The 27,860-nt window shown below is 41.1% G+C and overlaps 2 protein-coding genes across 2 annotated transcripts in view; one reads left to right on the top strand and one right to left on the bottom strand.

Annotated features, from left to right (window-relative positions):
• The window catches only part of pde3b (phosphodiesterase 3B), a 41,862-nt gene extending 25,719 nt beyond the window's left edge, over nt 1-16,143 (top strand). Inside the window, exons 2-16 of the mRNA XM_069173904.1 lie at nt 3,082-3,132; nt 4,522-4,770; nt 5,186-5,334; nt 6,637-6,737; nt 6,833-7,064; nt 7,190-7,281; nt 8,043-8,206; nt 8,761-8,895; nt 9,487-9,598; nt 9,762-9,875; nt 10,480-10,679; nt 12,662-12,865; nt 13,029-13,190; nt 13,693-13,951; nt 14,691-16,143. Of these exons, the coding sequence (XP_069030005.1) occupies nt 3,082-3,132; nt 4,522-4,770; nt 5,186-5,334; nt 6,637-6,737; nt 6,833-7,064; nt 7,190-7,281; nt 8,043-8,206; nt 8,761-8,895; nt 9,487-9,598; nt 9,762-9,875; nt 10,480-10,679; nt 12,662-12,865; nt 13,029-13,190; nt 13,693-13,951; nt 14,691-14,875 (2,409 nt within the window). The 3' untranslated portion in view covers nt 14,876-16,143. The remainder of the gene's footprint in view (nt 1-3,081; nt 3,133-4,521; nt 4,771-5,185; nt 5,335-6,636; nt 6,738-6,832; nt 7,065-7,189; nt 7,282-8,042; nt 8,207-8,760; nt 8,896-9,486; nt 9,599-9,761; nt 9,876-10,479; nt 10,680-12,661; nt 12,866-13,028; nt 13,191-13,692; nt 13,952-14,690) is intronic.
• A 3,112-nt stretch (nt 16,144-19,255) lies between these two features.
• On the bottom strand, nt 19,256-23,150 carry cyp2r1 (cytochrome P450, family 2, subfamily R, polypeptide 1). Its single transcript, XM_069173857.1, has 5 exons — nt 22,914-23,150; nt 22,220-22,361; nt 21,473-22,105; nt 21,038-21,367; nt 19,256-20,193 (listed from the first exon to the last, which is right to left on the bottom strand). The coding sequence occupies exons 1-5, from the start codon at nt 23,148-23,150 to the stop codon at nt 19,976-19,978; spliced, it is 1,560 nt and encodes a 519-aa protein (XP_069029958.1). The 3' UTR covers nt 19,256-19,975.
• Nucleotides 23,151-27,860: the final 4,710 nt, after the last annotated feature.

Raw genomic sequence — 27,860 nt, forward strand, 5'->3', positions numbered from 1 at the left:
TGTGACACACAGGTGTAACTAACTGGCCGTCTAATAGCTTGCACAGGTTTATTGACTCCTGTTAGGAAATATTTAAGACCTGTTTCATGTTGAATAACTGTGTGTGTGTGTGTGTGTGTGTGTGTGTGTGTGTGTGTGTGTGTGTGTATGTGTGTATGTGTGTATGAGGAGTTATTTTTACGTTCACTATTCTTTGCCAAAGCATAAGTTCATATTTAATTTTCTATTTCGTCTGTATAGGTACCTCTGTTTGTTTTGTGTCTGTACATTTCTGCATAAATATAGTGCAGTTATGTCCCTTCTGGAAATACCTGCGCTGTAAATAGTCTTCATACGTGTGTGTGGGGGGGGGCACATGCAGCATTACGCAGAATCACAGACACACAGGACATGGCCTACAACCCTATCTGTGTTTGTGGGTTTGAAATTCAAAAATCGAAAAATTTATCAGCAGAAAAAAGGTGAAACAGGTCAGTAGGTTAACATATTCTCATTTTCCCAGTTGTAGATATATGTTGTGATATTGATGTATAATTACCAGCTGCAAACATGCCCCTACAAACTCACTTACATTGTCTGTTTATATAAAGTATTTAGATTCTTTACTTGAGTAAAAGGGGGAATACATAACATAAAAATACCCTGTGAAATGTAACAAACATGCTTTCAAAAATGTACTTAAGTATAAGTAACAAAATGCACTAAAGAATCTAAAATACAAGTATATATTAGACAGAGAAGCATATTATTATTTTAAAATGAATAAACATATACAGTAAGCAACATTTTATACTGTAGCTCATTGAATTCAATGTAGTTTGTATTACTACAACATACTTCTGGGTAGTTATTTCTATAACAGTACATTATATTTTGTTAAATGTTTGCTTGATTTGTATTTAATTTAGTGCAGTAAAAAGTACCTTCTTCTTTTTTTTTTTTTTTTTCTTTTCTTTTTAATGTAGTTAAAGTAGAGTTTCGCCTAAAGTAGACACAGGACATAGTTCACCTGGTGCCCCAGTGCGGTTGAGAAAAAGGCTGCTTCACAATTGTAAAATGATGGGTTTTTGCCGTGTGTGCAGGTGTCTGAGCATGCTGACTTGTGTGTCTCTCTGCCCTCATGCCATGTTTTCATAACATCACTAAAGAAAATATCTCCTGTTCACTGCAAGATTTTACTCTCCTTGCTTGCCAAAGGTCCCCACTGTAAATAATTTGTTTGCTTGGCACACACTTTAATGGTGGTGGTGGTGGTGGTGGTGGCGGCAGCAGCAGCGCTGAATCGGCCAGCTTTTCCTGTTTCTGAGCTCACTGAGAGGCGGAGAGCAGTCACATGTTGTTGTGCATTGTGCGCAGATTATGCAGAGGTAAAGCGAGGAGCACACGTTGATGGTGCGGTGGTGGCAGATTGTGCACACTATTCTTTATTGTGTGACACTCTGCAGACATTTGAGTGTGTCACTGGGTGTCAAGAGTGCACGTCGTATCCTGTCATGTCGCTCTCTCTTTTTATACCGGTGTGTAGTTCTTAGTCTCTCACTCTCCCATCTTTAATGGCATCCTTTTTACCCATCTCCCTCTCTGTTTCAGTCCTTCTGTTTCTCTCTGTAAACAAGCAGAAGGCCAACAACTCTGTCTGTCCTCCGGCCGTCTCCCGCCATCTCGTTGCCATGGTGTATGGAGCATTGTTTGCTGGCCTCTATGTCGGGTTGCCATGGCAGGGCTTATTTGCCATATTAAATGTTTGGCAGCATTGTACAGATGCTGATGACAAACACCCAACATCCCACTTTGATCAATGAAACAGTTACTGATTAGTGGAGATGGAATGGACCCACTGATCTACTTAGCAACCTTAGTTATTGATTTCACCTACTGTATGAATCAAACAAAACAATATCATTATAGCTGGGGGACAAAAAAACCTGTACAAAAACAAGAATATGTGTAGTTTAGTAGACTTCTGTTCCTGTCACATATTCAGTTTTTCTTGTTAAATTAAAATCCTGTTCTCGTATCTTTTAAAAATTAGCACATTGTTTTTGTAATCACACAATGTAAAATAGTAGCAGAACAATGCATTTTAGATTTTGTCGGTAAAAAGCACATTTAAAGCTGTTCCCTAAAATACAGTGAATTTATTATTTTAGTGTGTTACTGAAATATGACCGACCGATTTCCCATTCATGATGTGGTATGGTGTGCTTTGTTTATTCCTGACAGTATGGTGGCTGTGTGTGTGTTTACATGTCAGGATGAGGCTCAGTGTTTGAGGAGGTGCTTCTTGTAGAATGTTTCTCCCTCTTGTGGTGCAGGGTGAGACTGCATGCTCTGTAAAAGGAATGCTGACTGCCTGGACTTTATTTTTTAGTGCATATTAAAGTTTTTTGGCAGCTTGAAAATATATCAACTTTTTCCTAAGTTTGCACATTAAGAAAGCAGTGACTGTGCTCAGCATAATAGGGCTGTATAATAAACCCAATTAACTGCTTTACTAACTCATTTTTATTTTTTATTTTATATTCATACTTGACACAGAGAATTAGGTTATTTCAGGTCCAGCAACTTAGTGTTACACAAGCTGCTCCAACTTTGACTGTGTACTTCTGTAATGTGTGAGAGCTCCTGTGCGGTTACCAACAGATAGCATGGAAATGCTGCTGATTGACGTAGTTAGAGCCAGATAAGATCTCATAGCTCCATTGTAGACGCACCACGGTGGTTTTAGTGGTTTGCTTTTCTTCTTCTGTTTTTACTTTCAGTAAAAGGCCTCAGTCTGCTGTTGCTCAGTCAGTGTGCATTAGCATACCTGCAGGAGAAAGTGCATCATGTGGTGCAGGAAATCCTTAATGTAAACTGTTACTTCACTGTGTGTTTAGATAACAGGCAGAATAGACTAGCAGGAGCTCTGTTGCTCTGCTCATGACCCGCTAGTGCCCTCGCTGAGAAGTCATAAGGCAGTGTGCTCAAAGTGGAGCATAGGTCAAAGCCTGAACTTGTCCCATGTAAATGAATTTTATAACTCCATTGTACACATATATGATGATGCCATTTGAATGACAGTTCTCTTGTGTTTTCCAGATGATCTTATGGGACTGGGATCTGAAACACTGGTACAAACCACAGTATCAGGTCAGTACTGCGTCTATTCCTGCTCACGTATTTTGGGGTTCATTCAGAAAACACGTCTTTTCAGATAGAGCGGCAGAGTGTAACGTCACCTTTAGGACATTCAGTTCTCTTCCTCACATCTTTTTTTGTCAGGCAAAATACACATTGTGTAAAACCTCGCATACAATGACCTCGGAATCGCCGTCACGCCACGTTTTTTTTTTTTATCTTCCTCAGACATTCTACATCTAGTTTGAACTATTTGTGTAATCTATCAAAAAAAATTTGCTCCCAGGGACCAAAAGTCATTATTTGTTCCTGTAGAACAGAGCCAACCAAGTCAGAATATTTTCCCTTAGGAAACCTGCCCTAAGAAAAGCAAGGATTACACCCTGTAACACACTGCACTTACCGTTTATGGGATTTCACTTTAGATTTTAACATAGCACTCCACTTTTCATATAGATTTTAGATAGTGTACTTTCCCCCCACTACACTGTAGTTGTTGTTACTGTCTTGTTATGTCAGAGGTTAGAGGAAGAGAAGAGGGATGAGGAGACAACCAGAGAGGAATGAAGCGGGAGAGGAAGTTAGAAATGATAAATATCAGCAGTCAGCTGTGGGAAAATGAGATTCCTAAAAGAAATAAAGATGGAGAGACAAGTGGGAGATCTTCATAACCTGTGTGTGTGTGTGTGTGTGTGTGTGTGTGTGTGTGTGTGTGTGTGTGTGTGTGTGTGTGTGTGCGTGCGTGCGTGTGTGTGTGTGCATGCGTGTGTGTGTCTATGCGTGTGTCTGTATGTGTGTGTCTGTATCTGTCTGTGTGTGTTTCTGTGTGTCTGTATGTGTGTGTGTGTGTGTCTGTGTGTATTTGTGTGTGTGTATCTGTCTGTGTGTATTTGTGTGTGTGTGTCTGTGTGTGTATCTGTCTGTGTGTATTTGTGTGTGTGTGTATCTGTCTGTATTTGTGTGTGTGTGTGTGTGTGTGTGTGTGTGTGTGTGTGTGTGTGTGTTTGCATGTGTCTGTATGTGTGTGTCTGTATCTGTCTGTGTGTGTTTCTGTGTGTCTGTATGTGTGTGTGTCTGTGTGTATTTGTGTGTGTGTATCTGTCTGTGTGTATTTGTGTGTGTGTGTGTGTGTGTGTGTGTGTGTGTGTGTGTGTGTGTGTGTGTGTATCTGTCTGTGTGTATTTGTGTGTGTGTGTATCTGTCTGTATTTGTGTGTGTGTGTGTGTGTGTGTGTTTGCATGTGTCTGTATGTGTGTGTCTGTATCTGTCTGTGTGTGTTTGTGTGTGTCTGTATGTGTGTGTGTGTGTCTGTGTGTATTTGTGTGTGTGTGTATCTGTCTGTGTGTATTTGTGTGTGTCTGTGTGTGTGTCTATGTGCGTGTGTGTGTGTGCATATGGCAGGGTGCTGTGAGCGGCAATGGCGTGGATCTTTCAGTCATCAACGAGGCCAGGAATCTGGTGTCAGACCTGCTGATGGACTCGTCTCTGTCTCCACACACCATCTCTGCTCTGCGCAGCATCTCCAGCCTCATGGGCACGTTCTCCGGCTCGTGCCGCCCCAGGGTCAACCCCTTCACCCCCTTCCCAGGTTTCTACTCCTGCGATGAGGTGGAGGACTGTGTAGAGAGGGGTGACAGGAAAACCATTAAGGTGGGCACAAGGGTTACAACTAAACTGATAATTAGCTCTGGGTTGTTCTGGGAAGGATGCTGACTAGGAAAAAGTCATGTGAAATGTGGTTTATTTGAGCTCTTCAGACAACAAAATGCCACACACCAGTTTGTAATACTATGAAAGCAACTGTGGAAAGTAGTGACAATCATCAATCTTGACCATTTCATTAAAGGATTACTAATCACTATATTCGATTAGCCAGATGATGCTGGGCAAACGCTGAGCCAGGTTAAACATGTTGACCTTATGATCAGGAGCCTTTCGATGCAGTTCTGTAGTCAGTGTGAATATGGCCCAAGTTAACAAATGCTTGTAACTTTTAGGTGTGATATAGTTTGTGCAACAGCACCTTCAGTTTGTGTATGAAACTCTAACCTCCTTTACCATTCAGGGTTTGAGCAGCAGAAACAGCCTCCCGAACACGCAGCCAAGGAGGAGCTCCGCCTCCTCGCCCTCTGCACTCCCTCCTCTTGACTCCGCCTCCTCACGCTGGGAACGCAACAATGGCAAGAGACCCCACCCTGAACTCAACTTGACCAGGTATCACACAGACTCTCTCCAGCGTTGCTAACACACATCGTGTGAGCAAAGCTTCGCCCCTGAATCTGCTCAGTTTGGAAACAGATTGATGGCTGCTGCAGGATAATGTGTCTGTATTCCAGCTGTGGTCTTCTTCAGGTGGCTCTGCAGCCTTTGTGCACTGTGAAACGTCTTTTATTTTTCCTTCATGTAAGTTATGAATTTGTCTCCGTAAATTGTAAAGCAGTTAAAAAATATTCTTCAGTGAACTTAACCGAAATTCATGTTATCTATGCAGTTATACATATTAAACGAAAGGACCAGATGAAAAATGATCATATTTCATTTTGCATCGAGAAGGCAGATGTAACTGTTAAAACTTTGAGTATTGTGCTTTTTTCTGATTTTTTCTTTTGCCTCTATTCTTTTGCATTCCTCCTTGTGTCACTACACAAGTCCCTCTCTGCTTAGCTGTTACTTTCATTGCCAAAGATTAACACCAGATGTACAGCAAACATTTAGGATATGTCTGATTTGATGCAATAAGTTATGATGGACAGCCCACAGTGAAGTACCTCCAATTTCCTCAAGTCGATTCGTGACGATGTAATTCATGAGCAGAAACAGCCACTTGCAGTTTTGGTCTGTGTCGTATGTGTGAGACTGAGAGGCCCAATGCTGGCCAGCTAACCCACAATTCCTGCTTCATCATGGGACAGACCAGACCCCACCATCACCTGACAAACCGTCTTAAATGACAGTACTGCCTGAGCCTTTTAGTTTTGTTTGTTTAGCAGTCTGATCATTGCTGTTAACCACAAACAAGAAACTGAGAGAAATCATGTTTGATCACGTCCTTTCATTGTGTTTTAGCCAACATCAAAATGTAAAATGAATGTGAGCTCGCACAGAGAAGCCAAGAGTTGTTAACGTGTCATCGTGTTGTCTCTTCTCCGAGCAGAGACTGGAGAAATAGATCTGCATTTTACACCTGGATTGTATTCATGGTACCTGCTGTTTACATCCATGAAGAGAAACTCAATTTATTTGAAATACGACTACTATGGGGCATAGTGTGTGTGTGTATACAGTCTGTCTCCACAGGATGGCAGGAGAGGACCAGCTGTGATGGTTGATGTGTTTCTGGGGGTTCAGTAGCAGAAGGTTCTTGTTGTTTCAGTGTTGGATAATTGACTTGATAGAGGATTGTGTAGCTTTGGACTGTTCGCTGGATGAAGCAAAACATCTGATAGTGAGACAGCTATTCTTTATTACGCAAAAAGGTTTGGTTCTGAGTTGAATGTGTGTGTTCTTGTGCTCCAGCTCAGGTTTGTCCAATGGGCCCAATGCAAACCTGCTTACCATTCCCAAGCAGAGGTCCTCGTCTGTTACCCTCACATACCATGCAGGGCCCAGAAGAGCAGGTGAGATTTCACCACAAAACTTCCCAAACTCACTACATGTTGTTTAATTGCTTGTGTGTTGACTCAGTATTGTCCCCCTCTCTCTTTTCCTATAGGCACATCTCCCAGCCTGAGCCCAGTCACCTCACCGAGCCACAGTCCTCCCTCAGTAGGTCCAGGTTCCTCATTATCCCTTGTCACTCGTTCGCCTGTGGAGTTCCCAGACACGGCTGACTTCCTGACAAAGCCGAGTGTCAATCTGAACCTGTTCAAGCCCTTGGGCTACTCAGTCAGCTCTGCCGATTTCCAGCAGGCCTTCCGCAGCTCTGCCTTCCCGCTGTGCACCGGGTAAGAGCTGCAGTACTGAAGTGGCATGTTCTTTCATCCACTCTTTTATGTCAGGGGTTCTAACAGTACTTTTAAATGAGCCACTGCAATTTGTCACATGCCTGATGGTCGTCTGTCCATTCCAGCTGTGGCCGCCAGATGCTAAAGGGAGTTTCCAGCAGTGATTCAGGGGAATCTCATCATCCATTTACCAGCGAGGCTCAACGTAGGCGCTCAGGTACGTACACTTACATTTAATACACAATATACAGTGTAATGGAGTCACAGCAGGCAGTCATGAGCAGTGTTGGGGTTTGATGAGAAAGCCCTCCTGGAAGCAGTTGAAGGAGTAAATGCTGCTCTCTGCTGGAGTCCAACCAGAATGCAGGTTGATGCACACAGAAGCAAAGATATTCTCACATTGAATATCTTTGCTCTGTTTCCTGTTATATTCCAAGCAATGATTGTCAATTTTAAATCAGTAAATGTATAGTTTGCTGAATCATTAGACTTAAACATTGAAAACACTTATTTCCTCTGTGGTTATTTTGCTTTCATCACTATTCATCCTACTAATTGCGTTAGACACTGTGTCTTCTTGCAACAGCTACTATTTAAGGCTTAATTTTTATGTTGACTTAACAACAGCTACCTGTTTAAAGCAAGCAATTTTGATAACAAGTAAAATACATAATCTTTACTAAACAGATATTTTTAACATCAAAAAAGAAAATCTAGTGAGATTTCAAGTTGGAACTTATAAAAGTAGAATGATAATTCAATTCAATTCGAGTAAATTTTTTTATATAGTGCCAAATCCCAACACAATTATGTTAACGCCCTTGACACAGTAAAGTCCTTACAACAGAACTTCACAACATTAAATGACCAGTTAATGAACATACTTTTACCTTCTAGGTCTCTGTTTTTAGGTATGTCCATACACTTATGACATCTTGGGTGGTTTTTCATTGCGCTGTATGTCCTTACAACACACAGCAGGTGAAGGGCTGGAGTTGACAGCTGAGCCTCTGATCAGGGAGGAGAGCGTGGAGGTGGACGCGACTGGAGACGGGAGGCCGGACGCTGGAGGAAACCAGGGGCTGGCAGAGGAGGAGAAGGAGAAGAGCCCGAGCACAGACCAGCAGACTCGGGAATCAGAGGTGAGCTCGATCAGGTGGCTTCTACTGAAGAATATGATTATTCACTGCAGCACAACAGAAGGGACAGCTATTTCATCTGCGATGTAAGTTGTATTTATCAGCTCCACATACCACAGTTATGTTTCACACATTTACAGAATGAAGAATTGCTTACAGCAGCTGATAATATAGAGACACAGTTTCTAGGTCTTTGAAATTCTTACTGTAGATGTGAAAAAAGTTGCATAAAGCCTTTTTTGGCTTTCAGATGAAACTGTGTGGAGTCTGATCCATTTCATCAAGTGGTGCTAGCAGCAGAGCTACATCAACCACCACTTGCACAACACACAGACAAATCTCTGACCAAACTGTCAGCAGCCTGGTTGTCGAATAAAAGAGACAAAAATTATAGCTCTGGTTTTATTGCATTCATTTTGACCCATGTGTTTTCTGTTATGAGGCCAACACTGTTATATTAGTGCAATGCTAAATTGGTGGAGTACTCTTTTATTAATGTTTTCTCCATAAAATGGTGCTAATCAATGCAACCTTTGCATTTTGGTGGGTGTGTCCAGGGTGAGCAGGAGTTCAGGCTCGATCCTATGCTGGAGGGCCACGAGGCTCTCATGGAGAGGATGAACACCTGGAACTTCCAGATCTTTGACCTGGTGGACAAAACAGGAGGGAAGACCGGCAGGATCCTCAGCTATGTTAGTACAACAACAACAAGCACATCCGTCTTCCGTCAGTCAATGTGCTTTAATCCATCCTCTCCTGATAAATCTCTTAACAAAAGCAGGCAGTTCTGTTAGTGGGATGTAATAACTGTTATTCCCCTACTGGAAGGATTTTAGCCTTTTGGTCTTATTTTAAAATGCCCATGTCCGGTTTTGTAAAGAACTTGCGTGAATAACTATTTTTTTGTAACCAGAGCGTAATTGTGGAACAGCTTTATATAACCTGAAAAAGAAGTGGAATTGGAAAAACACAGTGTTAGTAGAATGAAAACAGTCTCCAGGTTGAGTGGATGCAGACTTTAATGATGGCCGGTGAGCTCCTCAGCAGCATCACAGTTTAAAGGCTTCATAGGGAGAGACTTGTTGTGAACACATCTACTGTAAATGTAGATATGCAGCACTTCAGTGCGGATGACGTTCCTTTGAAATGACACTTCAGCAAACTGTGAACTTCTTCCATGCGTAGTGATGCACACACAGTCATGTTAATATTTGGTATATCTAGTGTTCCATTGAACTGATTCATTCGGTGGATCATTGATGTTTTGTCTGGGGTTTCCTCAGGTGACATACACCCTTTTCCAGGATATGTGTCTGTTCGAAATTTTCAAGATCCCGGTGAGGGAGTTCATGACATACTTCTGTGCTCTGGAAAATGGCTACAGAGACATTCCCTGTAAGTAGTCTTCAAGAAATATAAAGAATTATGCTTGTTTTTTCTTATGTGTTATCTCTAGATGTTCATGTGTATTAGTGGATCAGCTAAGCTAAGCTAAGATGCAGGTTTTGGAATTTCTGCTGGTGAACATGGTTGAAACAGACTTGATTCAAACACACAGATCATAACCGGGTCCATGCTACTGATGTGCTCCACGCTGTTTGGTACCTGACCACTCGACCAATCCCTGGGTTCCAGCAGATCCACAGCGAGCATGTGACAGGGAGTGACACGGGTAAAGACTCAAACTCATTAGCCACACATTGTTGTTACAGTTTGAGCGAAACTGGTTGTGATGTCCAACATTCATTCAAAATTCTCTTAATGAACTTCTCTGATCTCATTAATAACTAAATGTATTTGTTTTTATATAGTTGTTCCCAGTGTCTTCCTCATAAACACCTTCAAAATGAAGCTATCATGGAAACTATCATCATAAATTAGTTGCAGACATTTTGGTCTGCCAATCCTGTTGAACATGAGTTGGGAGCAGTCAGTTTATAAGTTGGGTGAATGTGCATTGATAAGGAATCCTATCTGCAAAGACCAGAACAGAAAAATACAACCACCTAAACATGATGAGGCCGATCGTCTTTAGAGATAGAGTGTGTAAACTCCTCCTCCTGTTGGCACCTTTGGAGACGCGTACACTACTACAAATTTTTGTCCCAACAAAAATGAAAAGACAAATGTGTGTATGGCCATTCAATAATACGTTTGTGGTTTGGCCTAACTGCAGAAAAGCTACAGTTGTGACCGGGTTTCACAGCAACAGCACTGTGGTTTGACCTTATTTGTCATTACTATCCCATTCATCCATCTTGTTTGTTTTGTTCCAGATTCAGACAGTGGAATCTCTCCAGGCAGGATCTCCTACGCCTCCTCTAAGAGCTCCTCAATTTCAGATGACAGCTACGGCTGCCTGGCCTGGAACATACCTGCCCTGGAACTCATGGCCCTTTATGTAGCAGCTGCAATGCACGACTACGACCACCCCGGTCGTACAAACGCCTTTCTAGTAGCCACTAATGCACCTCAGGTAACTTGCAGCATTGTTTGGTACTGAAAAGTGTTTCAGATCGATTGTCAAACATAAACACATTCCTGTGTACAGAAATGAGATCAGATGTTCAAAATATCGGTTAATGCAAAATTACATTTTGCCACAAATGATGAAAATGGTGAGGCGAAGATAGAGTTTACATAAAAGTTTGTAAGATTACGCACAGCTGAAAATCATGCACTGTTTTGATGACACCTGCCAGTCAGCTTAAATCGATGGCACCATCGACGTTGGTCCCGCACTTCGTGTACACCTGGGCAATTCCTTGTTGAAATTCTGGATCCTGTAGTCACCATGTATCCGTGTTGTTTGGACTTGGAGTTATCCACTCAGGATATGGAGGGTCGTTGTTTGCAGCCTGCTTTCAAACAGGATTTTTTTGTATTTTGAAGACCAACAGCCAAAGAGCAAATATCACCACTGGCGTCTTGGCCCCAGACAGGCCCAGTGTATAAATGCAACTTCCATGGCTGCCTCTGTGCAGCAGTGCCAGAGTGTGAGTGGCCCCCGGTGGATGCTGAGCGGCTTTTTTTTTTTCTTCGATTTTACAGACAGAAAAAAATGCCACATCACATATGTAGTATTTTTTTTTACTATTTGTAAAGTTACTACTGATGTATTTTTGTTACCTCTAATGTAGTAAATAACACGTTCATTTTAACTCATACATACCTCAGTATCATTTCCATTGCCACACATTGTGTTTGTGATTTGATGTATTATAAATCTAATTTTAGTCACGCTTGAAAGGCAGGCAAAATTATACCATATATCAGCCAGAAACTGTAAAAATCTAAATTATTTTCAGGTTTTCAAATTTCCAATGGTCCTTGAAATAATCATGTGAACAAAATGCCTCTGTCTGAAAAAAAAAACCAGAAAAGAAATCTAAGCTTAAAATAGTGATATTTCAGCAAAATCCCTATATTCTGCATTTCTCATTTCAAATTTTGCCAAGAATAAACAGTTTGCATGATGTAAATTCTGTAAAAAAAAAAAACTCAAAAGCCTTCCCATGAGAAGCCTTAAATGACTCAGCAGTCACGTTACAAAAATTCAGACAATTTTTGACCCAACGGCAGAGTTGAGCTCAAAAAAGATAGGACGGAGAGCACAGAGGGTTGTTGTATATAGTTCAATATGTGTGGCATGTGGAGCCCCCACTTTTTCCCTACATTGGTGACAATTGAGGACACTTGGAAAAATGTTGTATATTTAGATCCCATCTTTTTCCAATTTATTTAAATGACAAATGTGAAAGGAGCAAAAAACGCCCAGAGACTGTTTGGGATTCAGAGGGTTAATTTGAATCAACATTTTATTTACATGCTTCATAACACAAAGACGGGTTTCTGTTTGACATTAAAGTCTTATTTGACAACCTGACACAAGTAAATTATCTCTGCAAACTGTCAAATGGAGAGCATATGAAAGATTATTTTCCTGCCACACGGCCATTTAATCCCAGTCTGCTCTCTCAGTGTGGTCAGCTATGCAAATGAGAGGTGAAAAAGTTAACCACTTGCCCCAGTCTAAATATTGTATTTTCACAACATGTCCCGTGATTGCACTCACACTGTCTGGGTTTGGTCCCAGGAAAATGGGTTAAAAAAAAAGGAGAGGGAACCCTGGACTTATTGATTGATAATGATGTTGACAACCATGTCTGTTAAAAGGATCCCAAGTCTTTGTTGGTATATAATGTCCTTGTAACTCCCTCAGCTATACGTGTGCCTGAGCATGTCACATTTCTGCTTTCATAACCAAATACCCTCATGTCCTGTTATTTCATTTGTTAAGTGCTTGCTATTTTTAAATCCATAACAAATTGTGTAATTCGTATGCAGACACATTATGTAAGCAAGACTATTACCATTTTAGAGGAAATAGTAGGAATCTTGTCAGTGTGTCGTGTTTTCTTCTCTCACCTTGTGGTCTTTCCTTCTTGTTTGTTGCAGGCAGTGCTGTACAACGACCGCTCGGTGCTGGAGAATCACCACGCTGCGTCTGCCTGGAGCCTCTACCTGTCCCAGCCCGAGTTCAACTTCCTCGTCAACCTGGATCACGTGGAATTCAAACGTTTTCGCTTCCTTGTCATCGAGGCCATACTGGCCACAGACCTCAAGAAGCACTTTGACTTCCTGGCCGAGTTTAACGCCAAGGTCTGAGACGAAGAACCAATCAGAAATCTGTTGATGTTTAACTTCTGGCTACATTTAGATTCAAGCATTAAGAGGATGTTAACATTTTGTAACTCAGCATAATGAGTGCAGGGTAAACTGTCCGACCTGCTCTAATGAGGCATCCATCTTTGTTTGTGAACAGGTGAACGATGTGAACAGTCCAGGAATTGATTGGACCAATGAGAACGACCGGCTACTGGTGTGCCAAGTGTGTATCAAGCTGGCAGATATCAATGGACCGGCCAAAGTCCGCGACTTGCACCTCAAGTGGACAGAAGGCATCGTCAATGAGTTTTATGAGCAGGTACAGATTATGCTGCTGAGTGTATTCAGTCATCACAGACCACTTCATTTTTTCTGGAGATTGAACTATTTTAGAACAATACTTTAAATAAGATCTTCTTTTACTTTTTGTAAAATGACAGTAATCCCATTACCAGTACAGACACCATCAGAAAAGATCACATACCTCTCATGTGTACCTAATGCACCCTCCAAACAGGCTCATCTTTATCTAAACTGCAGGGTTACCAATACAGGAAACAAGAACACACCAAATAGAGAAAAGAAAACCATAAGGGATGTGATGTAACGATTAAAGATGACGAGGAGGAAAATCTTTCCAGCTCACACGCAGTCCAGTCTTTATTTTCCTGCATGTAAAACTTGGTTTTCCTTGGACCCAGATGCCCAAAGACAAAAACGTTGGTATTCTGCTGTGTCAGTGGGATGTAGATGGAATCAAGTATGAAACAGGCATCTCTTAAAATCTGTTTTTAACTGTAATCCTTGTGTGTAATCTGCAGGGAGATGAGGAAGCGAGGTTGGGATTACCCATCAGCCCCTTCATGGACCGCTCCTCCCCGCAGCTGGCCAAGCTACAGGAGTCCTTCATCACCCACATTGTGGGACCGCTGTGTAACTCCTACGACGCCGCTGGCCTCCTTCCTGGCCACTGGATTAACGAAGCGGGATCAGATGAAGACGATGAGGAGGGGCAGGTGGACATGGACACGGATGAAGATGAGGATGAGGAAGATGAGCTAGAAGATGAGCTGGCACCAAGTAAGATTTGTCTCCAGTTTCACTGCTTCACAGTGTAAACAGAGACTCCAGCTAATCACTGATAAAGCTGAGATTTGCCAGTCAGCTGACGTGGATTGACCCATTAAGATTAATCCCGCTGACTCATGCTGTGCTCCAAATGACATACTTTCTGTAGTACACTAACAAATACTGCTCTTCCACAAAAGGACTCTTACTTGTGTAGAGCAGGAGTTTTGACAGTGTGGTGTTGTTTCAAATGGCACACTGCTGTTCTACACTTACAGGAAATAACCTCAGCTGGTGAACACATCAGCCACCAAAAGATCTGCAGCTTTAATTATTTTACTCAGAAATGAACGTGTTTTTGTGCCACACACTCAATAAACACACTGATTTTTCTGTCGAGCAGCAGAACAATAGAGACACTTAATTTGAAAATTCTTTCCGTCGGTGGCCGCGCCCCTTCCTCTACGTAGCCAAGATGGCGACCGTTTAGGGTGGAAAGTGTCCAGAGTTTCACACTTCCGTTTTTGGAGCGTTTTGAGTGCATCATCCTGGTACTTGCAGTGCACTGCATGTTTCTGTACTGACAGCGTGAACACACTGATGCACTCAGAATAGTGAGTGTTAGTGCACAAGTAGAACATCTAGAACACAGCAGCATCGGTGTCACTCTAAAGGGTTCAAAGTCGTGTTTACATCACTGTTACACCAGTCTAGATTTTCTAAATGTATGTTTTCCTTATGTTCATTGTAGGAAGGAGGAAACGTCGCCGCAGGTTGTTCTGCAGCATCATGCAGCACCTGACGGAGAACCACAAGGTGTGGAAGAAGACCATCGAGGAGGAGGACAAGAGCAAAGAGCTCGGCAAACAGCAGCAGCCCGACAGCCTGCCCACCTCCCCGTCAGATGTCATCCAGGAGGAGGAGGAGGGGGAGTAGCGTCAGTAGCAGGAGGTCAAAGGAAAGAACAGAGATGTGGGGAAAAGAGAAGGAGAGGCAGTATAAGGACACGAGTCCCTCGACCACCTGCCTTTCACTGACATACAGACAGACAGTTGACAAATGCACATAAAACACACTTTTCTCCCTCTGTCACACACACACACACACACACACACACACTCATATATTGAAAGATTCACTGTGCAGACACTCAGATGCTTAAGCAGTCACATTGTTTTTGGAGAAACAAAAAGGCCTTACTACTGTGAGCGGATCCTTACTGCAACGGTAGGGGCCCAACTCCTATGCACTTTCACCCCATGGAGAGTCAAGTGCACCCAGGAAAAGAGGCACCAGAACTGAGGAGGAAGGTGCGGAGGAAGAGTGCGGATTGGGTCCAGCATTAACTTGCCCTCCATGGTAACCTGGCTGTGATGCTGCCTTGAATGCAAAGCGCTTAACACTTAACACCTCCCTTAGGTACAAAACAATTTCTGTATATTTGAAAACGAAAGGTAGAGGAGAAATACTGAAGCAAGTGACATCGTGAAGTGATTGATACCCTTTACCAAAGTGAACAGTTCATACACGGAAAGACAAGAGACTGAAACTGCTTCAGCCTCGATGTCAGGTATATTTTTGAATTATATATATACATATATATATATCAAATGATGTGCCTGTCTGAACCTTTACTAAGTCCATATTGGCCCAGAGCCTAGGCTTGTGTAGTTCTCTCCTTGCTGGCGACACGAAACACTGTATCAGACTCAGTCACAGAGACATTATTGAAATGTTGACTGATTAATAGCATTATATCTGCATCATTTTTGATGCTTTTACTCATGTGTACCACCCTTTTTTTTTTTTTTTTTTTTTTTTTTTTAAATTCTTTATCTCTGTTCTTTCTTTTTGTTTGAGTGTGTGAATATTTTTGGCAGGAATGTGATAAGAGAGAATGAGTAGGGAGAAAGAGAGCACATTTTTAATTATTTTAGGATGTAATTTGTGTGTATGTTTGTGTGTCCTTTTAGTAATGGTTGGTTTCTAATCAGTGAAATGTCCTGGTGTTTTAACATGTTGCATTCAGATCAGGAGTGCTGTGTCAATGAATGGATTCTTCATTTTCCTTTTTTGATTATAAGTATTTTTTTAAAGGTTACTCAGGATTCACGCAAAGTTGAATAATTATTTTGCAAGAATTTATGTCATTAATATGAAACACACTTTAAAAACGAAGAAAATTAAACATCTGGGTGACTGAAGTAGTTTGTAATCTTTTAATGAACAACTTGACTACAAACAAATTCAAGCAATTGAAGTCCTCTGTGACAGAGGAGCATACAGTTATGTGCTGTCTCCTGGCCATTCATACACTGTTTGCATAACCTTTTTACAACCTCACTGGAGAAGAGCTTATCTTAATTGTTGGCAGACTGCAAATGTCTCCTGCAGCTGGACAACACATTGTACAATTTTGCCATTCTATAACAGTACATTAGGCTTTTTTTTAGATTCAATGTTCTCTGCATTGTTTTTAATCCAACAGTACAACGTCTAAATGTCCGTGCTCCTGTTAGCTGACGCTGATGTTCAGACAAACTGACACCCCATCCAAGTTTCCTTTTCCTCTTTTTTTTTTTTTTTTGTAAAGATCTTTGTCAAAACCCATAACTCAGCCAGTGTGTTAAGAAGGGATCCAGGGTTTCATGTTACTTTGCTTTTGTTTATATATAAATAGATATTTTATGACTATGAGGCAAATTAAAAAAAAAAACGACTCAGTCTCTAATTTTGTCTCGAAGAACTCTTGGCATTCCACTAGAATAAGACCTTTTATCAAAGGGAAGGCAGACTTGTCGCCTGGCTCCTTTACCACCTTATTAAACCATAATCTCTGCAGACAATGTTAAGTAAGCAGTGTAAATTGAGATAGTAATATTTAAAGACAAAAAAACATACAGATGTGCACATTTTAATACCAAACAAGTGTTTAGCCGCTGTACAAAAGAGTATGTGCATATAAATATATATTTTTTAAATAATCAAATGAATGCATCTGTTTTCTACACGCAGCTGACATATTGTACATTGCGATCCTGTAAGTACCATTGTGTTTCCAGAGTTTTTATCTACTTCTATTTACAGGTGTGGAACTGTGGGGCTTGGTGTTTTTTGATCTTGATTTTTCCACTTTTTTTTTTCAACCTCTCCCTGTTCTGTATCATAACCACTCGTGTATTCTACATTATCTCTCTCTTTCGCTGTCGTATCACTTGACCCGACTATAGTGCCAAACTTTACCTACCAACCGTCATGTGTGGTCTGTGATATGCTGACTGGCATTTCTCTGGGCTCCAGTTCTGATCAGGCAAGAGAAACACCTACGAGTCGAGTATTCCACCGGGATCAAAAGTGGCGAGAGTCAGAGTTGGACTCGGGTTAGAGCCAGACACCTTCTGACAAGTCTGTCATCAGTTGTTGTTGTTTTTTTTTTTTTTTTTTTTTTATCTCGCATGGACCACATGCTGGATCATAAAGCCTCGGTAGCTCCTGACCTGACATATTCCGGCTCATTACGTTGTAAAAGTTTGTTGGCTTCTCACTGTGCAGTATTTCAAACCACAGTGTCCTCTGATGATTGTGCCATAAATACATCTATGAATGGCTGTTACCATTATGTAGCATCAATATACGTACGTTTGTCTAATGTAACCATTCACCCTTATCTACATTGTGGGGGCAACAGATTTTTGTTGTTATTTATAGCTGTCATAAAAAAAAACACCATCCCTAAAGCATCAGCAGTTTTCATTGATTTTTATTGGTGTTTGTGTGTCTGTGTGAACTCACAATATACACTTTTCTGTTGTTTTGGTTTTTTTTTTGGTCCATGCCACCTCCGATAAACAGAAAAATAACTTTAAAGACCAAAAATACCTCTATTGTCCACCCACACGTACTGAATGTTTTCACTCATAACACCTCCTAACAGGAGAGTGAGGGCGTGAACAGACTGTTTGATTGACATCTCCATCACTTAGTTTTGTCGCACTTCTTAAGAGTGGGACAACATAGCCTCCCTTCTCATTTATATGAATGCATCAACACTCAAGAGGTCTCATCAGCCACAGTAACAATGGATCCGCCCGCAATATGGAACATGTTACATTGACAGAATTTTTTTTTTTCATTTTCCCACATTGTAGTTCCCCACAGAATGTCAGCATTTCAGCGGCTTTCAGTTCATTGCTTTGGTTTTATGGTCTGACATTTTTTGGTTCACACTTCCTGCTCTCATTAGTGGCATTTTCGCTGCAGAAGAACTCTGTTTTTAACAAAGAAAAAAAGTTCTAAAAAGCCACTGCACAACCTCAGCATTTAACATCAGCCGACAAAAGTTGCTGATGAACTGGTGAACGTATCATTGAGAGGCAGAAACATTTCTCTCGGAGGTTGGTGGAGAGCAACTACAGATAAAAGTACAGTGAATATTGGTTTTTCACCAAGTTGCCTCCAGCAAGACTTGAAATTTACACGAATGCACAGAGCACTGCAGCGGTCTAGTAAAAAAAAAAATGCAAAAAGTTCAACAAACGGAATGGATTAATAAACCTAGTGCGTAGATTAATAAAGGGAGCGCACAGTAAAATGAGGGCATGGATTCAACTCTCTCACCGATATAAACTCTACTGAAGACGTTCATTTGTCAGCAGCTCATTTTAGTTGTTTTACGATCATTTTTGTCTACATATTCTGATCTTTAAATGGCCTTTAGATTTTAAACAAAGTAATTTTGTCAATCCACCAGCACACATTAGCTATTTGTTCACACCATTTATTCATCTATTCAATCAATTTATTGTGCCTACATTGTGCATTTTACGACTACAATGCGGTGTTCCTTTGGATTTTCACATAAACACTTTTTTTTTCTATTTGCAAATAAGGCACTGTTTTCCACTGGTGACTTTATAGCCTGTGAATATATTTACAGCTTGTTGGGTTGCCCTAAAGTGACCAAAGAATCAATTAATATAGGAGACAGCATCTTCTCACCACTAATCAACGTCAACTAATCATGTCTCAATGAGGACAGAGCAGTGCAATGACACACTTTTGCTTTTCACCTTCATCGGCATACACATTGTGACAATGACTGATCATGCTGGGAGTCCCGAGACAGACAGAATAGGAATCTGTTCGGACCTCAGATGAGCTCTTGGACAATCATTTGATCGACATGTCGGGCAGAGGACTCGGTCATCTAATAAATCTGAGATCTTTGTACATTTAAAAGGTGGGATTTAGCAATTGAGCAGTTGCTAAAAGAAGACAGGGCAAGTTTTTAATATCTTACGAAAGACTTTATGAACACACAACTAAACCTCACACCACCAGTATTGCAAAAAAAGAACCTTACACATAAATGCAGTACATTGTTAGTACTGATAAGCACCATTTGGCAGAAACCAGTGTTGCACAGTTTCTAGTAATCCACCCGGGTACATTTGCTTTCTAAGAGAAAGATTTTCCACAGAGCACTGCTGTCCCTGGAGAAGGGGTCAGAGTCAGTCCACATGACCCACATCTTGGCCCGTGCCCAGCTCCAATACACAGTGTTCAGAGCTTTCTTGGAAAGTCTGGTCATCTGATTTCGCTCACCACGTGTGAATTGCCGGTGTCATTTTGCCTGAAGCTGTCGTAAGAAGGCAGGGCTATGAACCATCATAGGTGTACATACTATGAATCATTGACTTCTTCCTAAACCCCCGCTACAGCACCAAGGTTCATAGACATTTCATGTTCTGGGCTCAGAGAACTAAATCAATAGTGCACTTGTATTCCCAGGGTGTCCTTTCAGTACCTGTTGCTTTCCCTGCTGTTTAAAAGTGTTGTGCAAACATGCATATTGCTCAGTTTAAAAAAAAAAAAAATCGATAGTAATTGAATAAACGGGATCATATGCAATGCAGAGAGGCACCCTTGTCAGAGAATCCTTTGGAAAAACTGTTACGCACACTACAGTCCCGAGTGATACAGTTTTATACACCTCTATCATGTGGTTGTTGCATTGCTGTGCAAAGTAGAATCTTTCTACTTGTGATAAGGAGTGTCTCCAGGGCAGGGAGGTTTGTGTTGCCTGCGTACTGCGCAGATGGAGTAAGGTTTGGGCTGTAAGGTCATGCCCAGTTTGGGAGTGACAGTTGGAACGGTTCCTGGAGGGAACTGAAGATGAAACCTCTGCATCAGAGTGGTGAAAAAGAGGAACATCTCCATTCTGGCCAGCTGTTCACCCAGGCAGTGACGCCTCCCTGAAAAAAAGAAAGAAAAAGAAAATACATGAATCAACACTGTCATACACACACAGGAGCAACATCTGTCAAATTCGCTCAAGTCCTCACATGCAAGTCCTTGACGAACACAAACAGTACAGAGAAGAAAATGGGTTTAACCGAGGATACAGAGTGCTGCCAATATATATATAAAAAAGACAATTCTCTTAAGTGTATGTCTTGCAATAAAGACTGTATGAGAACAGGAAGTTCTTATGAGAAAACACACACACAGCAAAGGAACAGAAGAACTTGAGCAAAATGAAAATAACATTCAAACTACATTGGAAGCAAACACATTCAGCTTATGTTTGTTTTGAATTCCAATATTTTAAGGATAGTTTGAATGGTGTGACCATTTCAAAATAAAAATGGACAACATGGAAAATTAATATGTTGTTTTGGGGAAAAGGGAAAAACTACAGTGGTTTATTCTAAACTAAAACGCATCACACATTTCTCTCTTCCTGGATTGCGAAAAATGTGATGCCAGTATGTGTGAGTGATTCATGCAGTTTATATTTCTATTTCAGCCAGGTGGGGAAAGTACAGTTGCAAAAACTGAGGAGAAATTCAGCTCAGGATCAAATTCTGTGTATATAAGCGCTCATTGTCAAGGCACACATGCATACTTCATGTATCAGTTTCGTTTTATGTTTTTGTTGATAGCTTGCCAGCCTTGGATTCCACAGATGGACTAACTTCGAGGAATCAATGAAATTTTCTACACTCTTCAATGTGAATTCTTGAAACAATTCAAGGGCAAATGAAGTAGCCACTGTTTCAGGTCTTTGCTATTTCAGAGAAACACAAAGCCACGAACCCAATGAGAATGGAAGGAAGGCCTCGCGCCTCACAAAGTTGCCACTGCTGTCCAGAAACCTCTGCGGTGAGAAAACACCTGGATCGATCCAGTACTTCTCATCGAAGTGCACCGAGTAGAGGTTTGTGATCACCATGGTCCCTTTGGGAATTGTGTAGCCGTTGACTTTTGCGTCCTGGGAGGTGGCGCGGAAAATGCCGAGAGGCACAATGTTGCAGAAGCGAAGGACCTCGTGCAGAACCGCCTCCACATAGGGCATCTTCTGTTTGTCCTCCAAAGTGGGGGCCCTCCCATTGGCCAACACGCTGTCGATCTCCCTGTGCACCCTCTCTTTGCAGGAAAAACAGACACTATCAGGCATTTATTCAGACATAACATTAAGAGCAGATCCGACGTAAGATGCTCTCATATTGGGGTGATTCTTCTGCAACTCACCTTGTATGTTTGGGTACAGAGCCATGTACAGCATGGCCCAGCGCAAGGTGTTGGTCGTGGTCTCTGTGCCGGCGATGATTAGCTCACCCACTGAATAGATGAGATTCTCATAAGAAAAAGATGAACTGGGATCTCCTGCATTCTGCTCCAACTCATCCAAATAGGCATCAACGTAGTGACGCGGTACATGGGGCGCCCTGCCCTGAGAGAACCCATTTATAACCTCCAGTAAAAAGTCGTAAACCTCAGCAGCATTGCGGAACAGCTTCTGGTGCTTTCCAAACGGCACATACTCGATCCATGGGAAGGCGTTGTAGAGCAAGGCCCAGCCGCTCACGGCTAGCTCCACGTTCTCGCTGAATATCTCAATCATGTGCTGGAAGTTGCGGTCGTCGTAGGTAAAACGCTGTCCAAAAATGATCAGGTTGGTGATGTTGGACACAGCGTTGGTCACAAGGTGTTTGGGGTTGAAGGGCTTTCCCTTGTGTTCATCAATGGCGTCAACAAAGAACATGCACTCCTCTGAGATCTTTCTCTCGAACAGCCTCTGGCCACTGCCAAAGTATCGGAAAGAGTTGCAAGCCAGTTTACGGTGTTCAATCCAGCCTCTGCCGTATTTACAGTTGAGAAGCCCTTCGGATTGTGGAGAGAAATAAGAGAGAATTGAATCATTTCAAATCCCAATAATTTTGTAGATGTACTGTCCCAAAAATCAGCATGCATTGTAATCACAACACAGCATCTTACCACCCATCTTGGTCATTTTCTTGAACAGAGGTAGTGATGGCCGATCAGCAAACACCTCGCTCTGATGGTACAGACACTCCCTGACACAGTCGTACCCATTTAATACCACGGCCAAGATGCCTCCCAGATCAAGACTGAAAATCTATAAGGAACACATTGCAACATGACAGACACTTTGTTCTTTGCAAGCATTTTGCCTTTGTCAGGGAATGTGAGATTTGGTATGACAACTGTACCAGATGTTACAACATTTGAGTCTGTATTTCTCTCCAAAGTGGGATTTCATGTGCTAGAGAAGAACGATCGTGTACATTTTCTCGATATTTAACAAAGCCGAGTGGATGGAAAGTACTTATCTGCCCATCTACAGAGATAACCAGATGTACATAACTCATGTTGAACTTCAAAAAGTACACAGTGTTATCATAAAGAAGTCTGTGTGGCTGTATGTATTTTAAGGAGGGGGCTCTGATTGCTGGGAGCCCCTGATTTGCCAGTTACTCTCCTCCAACCAAACGCTAGAGACCACCAGATGTTAGGGCGAGTCTCTTTTGTTCGTATTTCCAAAAGTGCGTGCGTGTGCGCGCGCGCGCGACATGGAAAGTCTGAAACCGCTTGCACCGTTTTGCACAGCAACTACGTTGAAAAGCGTTGCGGTTGTAAAAAATGCGCTGTAGGCGGCCAGAGTCATTACCTGTCCATGAACTTCACTCTGCTTCTTGAGGAAGACGTGCGGCTCGGTGGCCACAGACAGAATGTTCCCTATCAGAGGGATGGGAGATGGACCAGGAGGAAACCCCGGGGGTCTTCTCTGCTTCACGAGCTGGCGAACCAGCAGGAACGCGAGGAAGACGACAGCCAAGCAGCCCACACCGAGCAGAGCCTGTGTGCAGGACACCGGCATCAGAGACGGCGATTTAAGTGAAACCATCTTTCCAAAAAGCTTTTTCCCCTGCAGACAAACTCTGCTCGCTTCGGCTTCTGTCCCGAGGAACTGAAGCACATATGTATCATCTTGCACATTTTCTATCCCCCGCCTCTAAAGCTAAGATTGGCCAGAAAGTTAGTGTCAACTGTCGGTGAACTTTGTTCTGCTCTTGATCAATAATCCGGATCATTTTGGTGGTTATTAGGTGGACTTTTTGGCTGCTTTTAAGCAACCTACAGAGGTGGTAGCACACCGTAAAACTGTTGCTCATGTAGCCTGTTATTGATTGTAAAAAAAAAAAAAAAAATACTCTGGAAGTTGAAAAATGCATTTCTAGCTTCGTTTGAGACACAAACGTGCAGATTTTGGTGCATTAGTGAGGATCAAAATATTGCAGAAGCTCTGACTTACATCAAACATAGTTCGATTTAAATCGATCATATTCCAAAATTCCACGCACAGTTGGGAAGCCTCTTTCTGTTTGTTGCAGGTACAGGGAACATGCTGCAGCGCATTGAAGTTTTAAATGTCACTGCTTCTTGGGTCCTAACAATAATAGAAGAGGTTGAAACGCTTAACTCAAATCAAAGGAACTCATAATCATGTAAAACAAAAACTAATGTTTGTCGAGACGCATATCCGTATGATGTCATCTACCGTGCGCTTGTCGAGGCTGCGTGGTGATCTTTACTGGATGAGATTAAAATGAAGTAGAGTCCTGTAGTTCTGATTTATGTATTTGTCAGTCTATATAACAATTAAAGTCACCAAAAAAATGAACAGGAAAAAACATTACACTATTTTCAAGTTGTTTATATAGCCTGACAACTGCAGTCAGCGTCCAGAAGTTCAATATGTAGTTACTGTATGTCACCGGCTAAAATGTCGAGGATCTTGGCAGGTGTCTGGTTATTTAATATTATGATGAATACTGTATTTTGATCATTTAGGCAACTCAGGAGCTCAGGTATACAGACCACTTTGTCTAAATGTAAAGTGCATCGCTTAAACCATAAAGTTTGAGTTAAACGAGCGTTTCTGGGAAGCAGAGCTCGGGATTGTCATTGGCTAAATTAAATCTCAGTTGCCACACACAACAACGATTTCAGAACACAAAGAGGCTTTGAATAAAGAAGACAGAGCACAGATTGAAATATATGAGGGAAAAAAAAAACAAAAAAAACTGTAGTAATGACTTTTGGAAGGTCAGTGGGACAGCTAATTGAATGAGTTAAAGGCTGTATAATGACTACTGAACTATGAGGGTCAGCATGTTGGCAAACTAGGAATAGTTTTCTTTGCAACAGCAAATTTGTACATCAATTTCTGACATGAAGAGGCTGCCCTCAATACAGTGCACGACATATGATCTGCATCTAAATATCTTGTATAAACAAGGAAAAAAAACATGTCAATACAAGGTTCATGCAAAACGCGTATGTTGAGATGCCGTTAAGATACATCCTGGAGAATAAACCTGCAGTGCTCTCAAACATTTTATTTGAAGAGCAGGGCATTTAAGAAAAAAACTCATCAAATTCATCGTTGTGAATTCAAATGAGTTGATTTGATCATTTCTGAACAATCTGACAGCACTAGGAACTACCAGCATGTTTTGTATATGTAAATAAGATCACTGATGTGTAGAATCAATGAATCCTGTATCGATAAAAAAAATGCATGTGTTTAAAAAAAATAAAAACAATTTCAATGACTAATAACTTTTTTCAGCTCTGAGATGGATCTTCATTCTAATCACAGCAATCACTTTGACGAATCCAATTCAATATTGACAGTTTGGGAAATTTGAATACTCACTCTTAAGTTCCAACAATACAGAAGAGAGGAAAATACGACACACTATTAAAATACATTTTTAAGAAAGATACAGATTTTCAAATACTTTGGTTGTGTATTGCATATAAAAAAAATAATATTTTTGTCAGTATACGAGTATGTTTTATAAAATATATTCACCGTTTGTTCTTTTAGATCCAGGTTTCTCATTTTGTCTGTTACATGATATATTCTGATTAATTTTATTACTTGACATTCATTTCAGTTCCTTATGTAAACAGGCTTGTTGTAAGTCCTGCCCGTCTCACTCTTTAACCAGAAACTGAGCATAACTCAAAATTGTTTTTAAAATTGTGACTGAATCCCACATTAATCATAAAATTATGAATTGTACAGACAGTAATTATAACTCCTTATACTCCAAATTGAAGCCTCTTTTCAAACTGGAATGTACTGAGTGTACTAGTGTACTAATGTACTAATGTGCTCAGTGAAGAATCAAGGTTTTTTTGTCTGTTCCCATGTTTTTAAGCAAATAAACTTTGACCCAGTAATCTTGTGCAGGTTCCCTTACCTCAACAAGTTAAAGGTTAGGACCTGAACTACATTTGGAGGTGAAAGGTGAAGGAATGCACCACATTCTAAACTTGCATAGCTGGGTGCGATGTTCAGACAGAACTCGTGCAGGACTGTGTGAGGGTGTTTTTGAGGGTGACAGCACAGTGGCACAGTGGCTGGTTTCTACCTACATAAATGCAACAAATCAATAAACATAAACTTGACAAAACATTTACCAAGAATATTTGAAACAACCCCCTTATGTTCATAGTCCATATGCACAATAAAGTTATGTATTCAAGTTTTTTTTTATGGTCTTCGGAAGTGGAGAGAGTTTGTAGTTTAACCCAGGTAAATGAGATCATCTCGTTCAGGCAGTTTTAAACTCTAAACAATTTGTACATTTGTACAATCACACTTTCCACTTTGCTGTGTGATCAGTTCATCATGACTGGCTCCTCATTAGACACGAAGTTGTTTATCCAGCCGTTCCTTCCTGCTGCGGCAGCTGGAGAGCTTTTTTTTTTTTTCCAGATGCCTCAATGGCCTCCACAGACCTCTCCCAATCATTCAGATTTGTTAGGGCTACCTAATGAGGACATTCTTGCAAATTACTTCTTTGCTTCCTGCCAGCTCCCCCGACTCAAAAGCTATTCTGGAAGCGTTAAACACATCTGTCAAATTTAATCAAAAAATCTGTGCTCACTGCTGCATTATCCTGTTAGCGATTAGTTTAATCAAAACACCGACGACAAGAGCGTCCAGGTGGTTAACATGGACCATATTTTCTGTAAGCAGAATAAGAGTTATTTGAAAAATATTTGACAGAATCGCTTCTTCTAATATAAGAAAATCAAAAGAAAAGTTTCAAAAGTGTCAAACCTTTGATCTGGAAATCACAAAAGAATGGTATAAGAGATCTCACGAGCATACAGTAAAGGTGTGACATGAGGATTGACGTAAAAATTTGAACTTGGAAAGAAAAATAAAATGACAAAAGGAATGTTATGAGAATATTTGTCCAAGTTGAAACAGCCTTGTGGGGCAGTGGTTAGCACGGTTCTGGGTTTGAGCCTCAGCAGGGGGCCTTTCTGTGTGGAGTTTCCATGTTCTCTGTGCCTGCCTGGGTTCTCTCCGGGGACTCTGGCTTCCTCCCACCGTCCAAAGACCTGCATGTCAGGTTAACTGGTGGTTCTACAGATTGTAGTAACATTAGTGTTCTCTAGAGGGCATATGATGTGAGGTCTGTGAGAGTTACTTTTAATTGGATCTAATATGGAAAAAATATCAAACCCTGTCAAGTAATCAATAGTTGAGTATTTTCTTATGCCCCGAGTGGGAAATATGTATTGATACGGCTGATTGATATATAACTTATATATATATATATATATATATATATTATATATAATTGATACATAACTATACAGGGTATTACAATTTCTGAAAGGTACGCACCACAAATTTTACTCATAAAGTTCAGTGTATTGGATCCTTGAAAACCTGACAGCAGAAAAATAATATGGGTCTGGAGGGAGCTTTCAAAATCTGAAAACTAATCAATGTGTCCTTACTGAAAAAAGCTATGAAGATGTATCAAAGTTAGTATAGGGGCCTGTGTTTTTGAAGCGTCACCCATACTAGGGACAAAAGTCAGGCTATATTGGCCTCTGCTGCATTACTTTTTACCATACAAGTTCCCCAAAGATCTCTGGAGTGCCTGTTACAATGAGTTATTAGATGAAAAGGTTAATAGATAAAATACACAGAAATCTGCCCAGCTAATCCAGCAAATTCAATAAAAACTAAAACTGCAAGCAGTGATCTGCGGGCCCTCGCACACTGCACGTCAGGGATCCAGCAGGTCGGGGCCACCGGCTCCTCGACGTGCAGCACCCGAGGGTCGGTATATTCCCGCTTGCAGTTTCAATTCTTTTTTTGATCTCGTTCCTTATTCTTCTTAAAAAAAAAAGGCTTTTGTTGGCGGCTTTAACATCTTCAAAAACTCATGAAAGTTGGTGCCTGACGCATGTGCAAAGTTTCGTGAGGTTTGGAGCATCGTTTGACCTTAAACATCAACTTCCTGTGTCATGCTGAAACATCAAACTTAGCCGCATCGCCCTGGCTATACTCTATACTCTATACTCTATACAATATACAAAAATGAATTTTGGGTCACTTTTTGGACAACATGCTATATAGTATGACTTTTCTTTGACTATTTTGGACAACACTTTGGATATTTTGAATGACTTTTTTTAAATCACTTTTTGGAGTGATGGGTGTGTTACATGCTTTGTCATAAGGTGGGGTTGGTGTAGTGGTAGCTATCCCCTTTAATGCATTTAGTACAAGTCC

Source organism: Embiotoca jacksoni, unplaced genomic scaffold (genome assembly GCF_022577435.1).
Source record: "Embiotoca jacksoni isolate LCO1_2020_lvr unplaced genomic scaffold, fEmbJac1.0.p SCAF_6, whole genome shotgun sequence".
Lineage (NCBI taxonomy): Eukaryota > Metazoa > Chordata > Actinopteri > Embiotocidae > Embiotoca > Embiotoca jacksoni.

What these genes read in the sequence shown, in the direction of transcription:
- cyp2r1 (XM_069173857.1), bottom strand. Translation starts at nt 23,150, where the DNA reads ATGGTTTCACTTAAATCGCCGTCTCTGATGCCGGTGTCCTGCACACAG. An exon ending in AGAGTGAAGTTCATGGACAG is followed by an intron (nt 22,362 to 22,913) that starts GTAATGACTCTG and finishes TGTTCCTTATAG; the next exon opens with ATTTTCAGTCTTGATCTGGG. An exon ending in CTTCCTTCCATTCTCATTGG is followed by an intron (nt 20,194 to 21,037) that starts GTTCGTGGCTTT and finishes TCTTTTTTTCAG; the next exon opens with GGAGGCGTCACTGCCTGGGT.